General features: G+C 38.6%; 1 protein-coding gene across 1 annotated transcript in view; it reads left to right on the forward strand.

Annotated features, from left to right (window-relative positions):
• LOC117291697 overlaps positions 1–8,431 on the forward strand; it is a 33,228-nt gene extending 24,797 nt beyond the window's left edge. Inside the window, exons 26-30 of the mRNA XM_033773544.1 lie at positions 1,035–1,211; positions 2,576–2,854; positions 4,201–4,374; positions 5,383–5,662; positions 7,182–8,431. Coding sequence (XP_033629435.1) covers positions 1,035–1,211; positions 2,576–2,854; positions 4,201–4,374; positions 5,383–5,662; positions 7,182–7,185 — 914 coding nt within the window. The 3' untranslated portion in view covers positions 7,186–8,431. The remainder of the gene's footprint in view (positions 1–1,034; positions 1,212–2,575; positions 2,855–4,200; positions 4,375–5,382; positions 5,663–7,181) is intronic.
• Positions 8,432–10,100: the final 1,669 nt, after the last annotated feature.

Genomic DNA, 10,100 nt, shown 5'->3' on the forward strand with positions numbered 1-10,100 from the left:
TATTGATGAAGATTTGTCTTGGTTGTACAAAACAAAAACAACTGCCGAAACAAAACGTTGGGTTCAATATAGTGATGTTATCCTTCTGGTTCAAGTCTAGTCTTGAAGTCAAGACGGTAATAAGCGCGGTGCAGTTGGAGCGCGGTGCAGTAACGGGGACGGTACACACACCCTCGATCCCAGTTGTGTGTGTGTGAATCCACGCGCTATCTCATACGACTGTTGCATGTGTATAATCATACTGTGACTGTTGCATGAACGGCAGACAAATAGGCAGCGCCTAACGACTTGTCATCAAGTCTAGTTCAAGTCCGGTTCATACTTCCAGCGAAAGTGAATGCAATGTCGTCACGAATTCGAAATTCAAAATAGGGTTAAATGTTAACTCATATTATGTGAAACAATCGCTGTGAAAACAGGGCTGTGACGTACAAAATCGTATCGCATGGAAGCATGAACGGGGCAACAATAAACCAAGTTTCGTCGCAAGAACACATTCCAGTAAGCCTACGTATATCGTACATTGTGGGAGACTTGACAAAGACATTGAAAAACACGTTTAAATGGAACCATTAGATCTTGCAATTATGTTTTGGGAAGATATCCATTAAGGATAATATACCAGCTATGTAATATATGTTAAATTTGCATTAGGGGAAATGAATATTAATTTTGGTTTTTACCCATACACCGATGTGTGTTAGCACTGTACAGCATTGTTTCCAGATATACCAGCTGATGATTATTAGAAAAAGGCAAAACACCCTTGTCGCACCAGTGGTCACACGAAGTTGTGTGCTTTCAGATGCTTGATTTCGATACCTCAAATTCTAAATCTGAGGTCACGAAATCAAATGCGTGGAAAACTACTTCTTTTTTGAAAGAGGGAGCTGTTTCTCAAAATGTTTTATATCATCGACCTCTCCCCATTACTCGTAATCAAGTAAGGTTTTATGATAATATTTTTTTTAAAGTAATTACCAATAGTGTTCAGTGCCTTTAACTTTTGTTATGATGTCTGGACTGTTTTTCAGAGGACACGATTACGTTGAAGCCACACCCTATCGAACAGAATGACAAAACATGGACCTTCATAACCGAACCTCTTCGTTCATTCGAAAAGGAGATCCAAGTGGGCTTGGCTGCTGATGCACAGATTCACATTGTGCTTACGGGAGACAAAGAAAAGGCAGATAGTGCATACGAAATCAGTAAGTATACCTATTTATATTTGTATAATTATATAGCCTTGCTCAAGGCAGTCGAATTATTCACTCTGAAAAAAGACTGCCGCTGTATTAACACCCACCCGTATTCACTGTGCGTAACATCGCACGACACGATACTATCCGCATGCGTCGGCCGTCAGTCGGCATGACGGCCTCCGCATGCGGTTAGTGGTACGAGTGCGGATGACTTGTGTGCACAGTACTCGATTACACGCACCACGCACAGTGTATACGGGTGGGTTCACAGCAGGGTTTATTTCGGAGCGAATAATGCGACTGCCTTGAGCACGGCTAATAATTATACCAACAATCTCAAGAATTATAAGTGAAGAAGTGTCATGGCCGAAATGGTTTAGAGCATCGAATTCAAGTTGTGATGCTACAATTCACCGGAGTGTGGGTTCGAATCCCGGCCGTGACACTTGTGTCCTTGAGCAAAATACTTTACTATAATTGCTTCTCTTCACCCAGGGGTATAAATGGATACCTGCGAGAGTAGAGGTTGATATTGTGAATGAAAGAGCCTTTGGAGCGATATAAACTGTTGCCCGGTTTGTATACTCCCTAGGGAGCTGAGAAACATTACAGGGATGTTTATTGGCCCTATGACCAGGGCACTAATGTAAAGAGCATTGACACGGTTAGTGTGAAATGTGCTATATAAGAATTGGTAATAATTATTATTTAAATTTGTATAATTATACCAGTGACAAACACAATCTCAAGAATTTTAAGTGAAGAAGGTTGGGCAAGGTAGAGAAGCTTAAAGGGTCTGTGTATTTTTTTCCTAACACAAACGCAATGTCCACAGATTTACATTAAATTTACACAGATTGAAGATTATGATGGTAGAAAGCTTCCCTTGATGTTTTACTCACTGAGAAAGGTCGTTTTTGAAAAAGGAGTAAAACATTCATGCCACAAAAATAGTTTTCGTCTCAGAAGACGATCGATATTTTAGCATACAACGCATTTACCATTAATGATACCAAGTATGGATTCAGCAAGTAACATTTTAAAAGAACATTACAGAATTGATTTTGCTAACAAAGCAGTTTGCTAACAGTTCGCTGGTACCATTATACTGACAAACCTGTAGAAGTTTGGGATTGATCGGCCATCTTGGTCATGAGTATATAAAAAAAATACACATTTTGCATAAAATCAATTTAATCTCCAAACGGGAAATTAGTTTTGTTTATTTCTCATCAAATAATATGACATTTATGACAGAAATTCCAGACAGTTTTATGTAAATCTGTTATCAAAGACGAATACCATTCAGAAAGCAACGCAGTTTGTGGCAAGACACTTAAGGTTTTTGTATCTCCTCTCAAATCTTATAGTTATCGGAGCTGAGTCCAACACCAAGGTCATTGTCAAGAAGGGTTCCCAGAGCGTTTCCGCGAACCATGTCCTCTCCAGTGGCAGTTATGATGACTACTCAGACTATTGGATTGGTTGGTCTGATGGTAACCTGTGCGTGGGTGACATTGACAACTACAAGAAGAACGACGCATTAGCCTGCATTGCTGTGCCAGTCAAAGATCAAGTCTTCACATGGGCAGGTTTCAAGGGCGACATGATGGACTACATCATATACTACTCGTTTGAGTACGCAGTCTGTGAGTTATTTTCAGTCAAACTTGCTGACCTTCAGGCCACAGTCAATGTTAAAGGCAGTAGACACTTTTGGTAATTACTCAAAATAATTATTAGCATAAAACCTTACTTGGTAACGAATAATGGGGAGAGATTGATGGTATAAAACAATGTGAGAAACGGCTCCCTCTGAAGTGACGTAGTTTTCGAGAAAGAAGTAATTTTCCACGAATTTGATTTCGAGACCTCAAGTTTAGAATTTGAGGTCTCGAAATCAAGCATCTGAAAGCACACAACTTCGTGTGACAAGGGTGTTTTTTCTTTCATTATTATCTCGCAACTTCGACGACCGATTGAGCTCAAATTTTCACAGGTTGGTTATTGTATGTATATGTTGAGATACACCAAGTGAGAAGACTGGTCTTTGACAATTACCAATAGTGTCCACTGTCTTTAAACAATCTAACAATCTAAATGAAAAAAAAAAAACGCAGCTAGATATTATACAGGAGAAGAGACCGGAAAGGAAGTAAACGTTTAAAGAAACTGGACACTATTGGTAATTGTCAAAGAGCAGTCTTCTCACTTGGTGTATCTCAACATTATATGCATAAAATAACAAACCTGTGGAAAATTGAGCTCGATTGGTAGTCGGAGTTGCGAGATAACTATGAAAGAAAAAACACCCTTGTCACACGAAGTTGTGTGCTTTCAGATGCTTGATTTCGAGACCTCAAATTCTAAACTTGAGGTCTCGAAATCAAATTCGTGGAAAATTACTTCTTTCTCGAAAACTACGTCACTTCAGAGGGAGACGTTTTTCACAATGTTTTATAATATCAACCTCTCCCCATTACTCGTCACCAGGTAAGGTTTTATGCTAACAATTAGTTTGAGTGATTACCAGTAGGGTCCACTTCCGTCAATGCTTAAAGGCACTCTTGACACCTATGTCAAAAACCAGTATTCTCACTTAGAGTATCCCAACATATGCATAACATAACAAATCTGTGAAAATTGTGGATATTGGTCATCGAATTTGCATGTGATTAAAGAAAGAAAAACAACTTCTTTGTTGCAGTACTTTGTCTGGTTTCAGCTTTATATAATAAAAGGCTTATGCTGGAGACTTTTATTATTTGAGTGAGAAATTACCTTTTTTCGTCAACAACTGTGTTTTTTCAGAGAGCTCGAGCCGTTTCTCACAATGTTTTATACTATCAACATCTCTCCAATGCTTTCTAGAAGTCAGCTGTTATACTTGTGTTTAGTAATAAGCAATTGTGTATAGTGCCTTTAGGGAACAAAAAATATTAATGGAAGTGAAAGTATAAAACTCAAATTACGAAATAAAATGTTTTTTTTCCAGCTTATGGCATTTTCTCTACCTACGACAGCAACATGGCATACCCATTGCGATTCAAACGAGCTCGCATGACGAACAACGTATTGGAGTTTGGAGTCATGACAGACAGTGATGCACATATGGCCGTATCTAACTGCCAAGGTGCGGACACACCGACTGCACCGATGTACGAGCTTGGTAAGTTAACTCTCAACAATAATAAGGTTTATGTTTCTGTGATCTGTCTCCAAATGTGTGAGTTTTTTTCTTCACCCGAACCACTCAAGCTGTCGCATTCCCAAACCAGCAAGTTGCAAAAGTTCTTCTTCCGATTTCCGCTGCTTTTTTTTATCAAAGATATGACTGTAAAATTCATGTGTTCAGAACCCTTATGCGTGACAGCCTCCCACTTTATCCCAACGCTTGGTGGGGCCAATATTCATACCCAGTTTACATAATTCTGAAATTGTGCAATTCCCACAAAGTGTTCGGTCCCCCCCCCCAATATTGTGGAATAATCCAGTCTAGGATATCTATGAAAGTTAGGCCGACACTGTCCGAACAGGCGGCTACGGCTATGGCTTGATTCCTGCGTCATATGAAGTTCTTAGCAACAGCCATAGCCGTATAGCTATAGCCGCCAGTTCCGATTCGGCCTTACTCCCCAGATTGTTATATTTTTTAGATAATGGCTCAATCGGTCAATGACTCACTTGCAAATCTATCAATACGTTGTGACGTGTCCTGGCCTAGAGGTAAAGAGCACCATATTCAAACTCTTGTGCTTCCGATCCGCACTGTGTGGGTTCGAGTCCCAGCCGTGACACATGTGTCCTTTAAGCAATACACTGAACCATTATGCTTCATGGGACGTTAAGCCGTTGGTTCCGTGTGTTGTGTATTAACGCACTTATGTGAACCCAGTGCACTTATCGAAAAGAAAAAGAGGTTCGCCCATGTGTTCATGGTTTGATTGGCATCGTATTGCGCAACAGTATCTTGTAAACTATGGCGGTGCTATGTTGGAAGGAGTAGGTCTCGTGATTCAAACGGAGAACAACCAACCTTGCAGTAAAATACGCGCATTCAGCGTCGCATGTGGACGGGAATGCGCATTAAGAGCAGCTACTATTATTATGATTTACTACAACTACAGCATACTATGTATAAAAACAAAATCAGCAGTATAGTGTTGATTTGTTGCAGTCATGGGAACTCAAGGTTCCGAAGGGTGTCTCTTCCGTCGTTGCAAGGGATGTGAGGCGGTGGCAGAGGGGGCTTGTCCAGGCTTACTTGACGAAACTGAACCCAAAGATTACACCTTCGAGTTCAATAATGGTCATCTGAAACTTCACAAAGGAAGAGGAGTTTCCAAGAAGCTTCTTCTGGAATGGGACGACCCTAACCCAATACAAAACGTGGGTCACCTGGCAACGGCTACTGGATTCCAAAGTTCTGGAACATCTCGCTGGATACTGTACCATCCGTAAGTTAATTTAGAAAAGTTTTTATATCTGACTTTATAATTGCTAGGGACCACTCGTATTTCTTAAGGACAACACTATTGGTAATTGTCACAGATCAGTCTTCTCACTCGGTGTATCTCAACATATGCATAAAATAGCAAACCTGCGAAAATCTGAGCTCAATTGGAGTTGCAAAATAATAACGATTAAAGAAAAAACACCCTTGTCACACGAAGTTGTGTGCTTTCAGATGTTTGATTTCGAGACCTCAAATTCTTAATTTTGAGGTCTCGAAATCAAATTCGTGGAAAATAACTTCGTTCTCGAAAACTACGCTACTTCAGAGGGAGCCGTTTCTCACAATGTTTTATGCCATCAACAGCTCCCATTACTTGTTTATACTGAGTAAGGTTTTATGCTAATAATTATTTTGAGTAATTACCAATAGTGTCCACTGCCTTTAAAGTTTGTAATGTGTACAGGTGCAAATGTTTTTATTCGGCCACTTGCCGCGAATACATTTTTAATTGTGAATAAACCTTTTCAAATCAAATAAAATCAAAATAAACAAGGCCGTGTCCGAACTGACGTCATCGTTAGTAGCAGGGGAGGCGATGAAAAGGCTCGATAGCAGAATACATTATTTTGATATGACCACAATACGATTGAAGTTGTACTTTGAGGTTACAGATTATGTTAACCACTTTTCATTAAATCAGAATGTTAACAAAATACCCTTTTGCTTGTTACTACTTGTTTTCGTGGTAGTGTTTTGTTTTAACTTTGATGCCAATATTGAAATGCAAATTTCGTTCAAGTTAAAAGTGAAGGTACACGTTTGGTAATTACACAAAACAAATATTAACTTGAATACGTTACTCGGTAACGAGCATTGGAGAGCTGTTGATAGTAAAACACATTGTTTTAAACGGCTCCCTCTGAAGTAGCATAGATTTTGGGAAAGAGGTAATTCCTCCCTAAAAAAATTAAAGACTTCTAGCCAGCAGTCTTTTATTCCTATCTGAAAGCACACAAATTCGTCCAACAAGGGTGTTTTGTTTTCTTATTATTTGCTCGCAACTTAAATGACCAATATAGAAAATATTTCACAGGCTTGTTATTTTATGCTTGTGTTATGATACATCAAGTGAGAAAACTGGTCTTTTACAATTAACAAACGTGTACCTTCCCTTTAAAAAGGGATCTTCTTGATCGACTCATTTGAAAAGACCATTTCGCAAATACCCATTGCGCAGGCGTTAACTGGTGAATGAAGTGCATGCTGGTCTACCCAGGGATCAAGCTTGATCGCCAGTTAGACCAGCATGCACCTCATTCCACGCCTAAAGCGCGCGTAGCTAGTATTAATTTTGCGATAAGTTTTGTGAAGTCCTGTTACTCAGGGCTGTTACTCATACAACAGCGCCCTCATACGTCATTTGATTGTATACACTGAATTTTGACGTGCATTGTTTCTTTGACTTGTTTGGTTTTCTGACCGTGTTTAAATTAACTGACACTTTTTGGTATTCTTTTCAGATAAATACTGTCGCTGGTGTTGTAGCTACAAGAATTTTGGGTAAAACAACCAAGGACAACGCATTAAATCTCAGTATGTTGTTCGTTTGATTTAACGGTACCATACTAGGTTTTAATTGATTTGGTTTTGACTTTTAGCATCAATATAAGCACGCATGAAAAGTTAGCATTTTGGGTAACTTAAGTTGGGATTAATTGTTGATTTGGTTTATCTGTTCGGTAAAATATTACTACGGTTCCGTATTAAATGTAACTATTACGTCATCCTACATGAGATGTTACTTATTTTAGATTATTCAACTTTCATTTAGCTCGTATTGCAAAGAATTCTCAAATGTATTTAAAGTGCCAAAAGTGGGTTTTGTCGTCGCAATTAAACTGATTAGTCAGATGGAATAATTTAACAAGTTCAAACTGGACATTTTGTGTGACAAACACACAAAATGTCCAATGCAGAGAATAATAAAATCCGGGAAATCTCACAACTTCAAGTGATGTCAATCTGATAAAATTTAAAAGAAAAAATAATCTTAACTGGTGGCAGTTTTTTTTAAATTTACCAATTGATAGGTTCGTGTCGAATCATTTATTCTTTTCAAATTAAAGTTCATAACAAGGAGAACGTCTTGAATAAAACACTGTTTGAAGTCATTGGTCACGTTGGTGGCGCCCTTGTTGACGTTCGGATGGTACGATATTGTAACTTCAGCTGAGACAAAGATTGATAATCAGTCATAATGTAGTCTTACTATACGTTTCCAAATACATGTAGTCTGGTTCTGTGTTTTCAGGACCATGTTTTTTAAACAGTTTAAACACATGTTTAAACCTACTCGTGCCATCGAATCGACGGTTGAGTTTCGCACCACAATAGAACAAAACTTCTTTTGTTTAATCCAACATCACACACAAGTTTGTGGACTTCATATCCACTGTCTGTAGTGTAGTTGTTTGTAGTTTATTAGTAGTTTGTTTGGATTTTGTGAGGTTTTTCCCCGAGATTCTCTTGTCTTTTTCCTTGCAAAGGTCCTTTGGTTTTGAACACACTTTCCAAGTAGGGATATCTACCAAACCGGGGGACCCTATTAAAAAGAATAATCATCTTCGTTATAGATCCCCGGTTTGAATGTGGATACTTTAACTCCAAAAACACCAGTAGGCCTATGTCTAATGAGTTTTAGAAACGTGTTTGAATATTTAAGGGGACACTTGCTTTTGTTGGTCAATAATAAACTAATTTAGCAAATTAACAGATTAACACGAGATGTTTTCATTATTGAGTGTTCTAGGTATTGTTTAAGTTTATCTGACGTCATAATAATATTATGATACTTGGTTGTGCTATTTTGGGAGTCAAGTGCCTGATGAGTGGTTTTTTTTAGGTGACGCGCGTGCAGATACATGTCTGTGATGGATCAACGGTCAGTCCAAGTCTCGCGCGTTTTCGAACTTTGGAATCACTTTGGTACCACGTACATGTACATGTAAGTGTATCATATACTTATATATAACTCTATGACGTGTAAATACTTATATATAGATCTGTGACGTGTAAATACTCATGTAAAGATCTGTGACGTGTACAACCGAGGAACTCGATTGTACTGACTGGCATTGTATAGGACAACTGTGAAAAAAAAACCGGCAAACGAGTAGGGGAGTTTGAATTTTAACAGCAAGGCGGCACACGAGTCTGCACGTAACGCAAAACCAATAATTGTTCGGGGTCGTGGATGATTTGACTTCGTTTTTTCCCCTCATGTAAATGTTTCTTTTAAAAAAAGGGGGAAAATGGGGGCTATACAAGGAAACAAATTCGGGCACTAAATGGGTCCCAACGTTTGAATAGCATACGAAAGACCTGCACAGTCTATTATCAAAATAATGTTAACAGGCTGAATTCATATCAATGTATCGTAATTCCAGACCAGCCAGACCTGAGCTAGTTTGCTATCAATGCATCTTCATACACAAACCATTCATAAACATTTGCCATCAGATACCGTCAAAAATTGAGAATATTAACTTGAAAGACGGTACACCCCATAGACACAGAGGTGTTTTTGCGATTGGCGACGTCTGAATTATTACATTAAGTATAACATGAATAACCGCACAAAAACGTTTACACAATAACAAAATATGTCGATATGATTTTCACAATTATAGGATCACCTTCAATCAAAGGTTGCTTGTCTGGTGTGCTACCGTATTAAAGCTACCCCTCCCCACCCTAAATACCGATGTCGTGATTTTCTTGTATCCTTCGTTTTATAAACAAAAACAACATTGTGACGGGATGCCGTGTGAAAGCTACTTGCCAACTTCCTTATATCAGCAGTGGGGATCTTTCGCAAGTTACATGTAATGTATTGGATACGTGTATATGGGCCTATATAAATAAAATAAAAAAAACATTAATTTTCTTCACACGCTATCATATGTCGGGTATGCAAACTTGTAATAGTGAACTACATAATGAGTCCCATCTTGAAACAAAAACCCCAGGGCAATAAGAATTGAATCCACATTTCGGCTCGGTGGTGAAGTGCATTCACAGTACATATAAACCGGGACTTGCAGTAAAGGGCTGGATGGTTTGCAGTCCGATAGAAAACGTTTACGGCTGGACGCAGAGTGAGAGAAAGAGGGGGTCAATCAAGAACAAATTGAATCAAGTGTAGCCTTGCATTGCCAGAAACATCGCTTGGGGCTGTACCTCCTTATACATCACACGCACATGCTTTACTTGGAAGGACTTGTGTTGGGTTTAAAGACAATGTGAAATATTTATAATGACTGCAAACATTGAAGGATTTTTCATGACTTCTATAACAACGTATTTCAAAGCACTAGAGTAAAATAATAAACCAATTTGGGTTTAATATAAAAAAAGGCAATGATGGTTGTGGGCTTCAT

Source organism: Asterias rubens, chromosome 6, assembly GCF_902459465.1.
Source record: "Asterias rubens chromosome 6, eAstRub1.3, whole genome shotgun sequence".
Lineage (NCBI taxonomy): Eukaryota > Metazoa > Echinodermata > Asteroidea > Forcipulatida > Asteriidae > Asterias > Asterias rubens.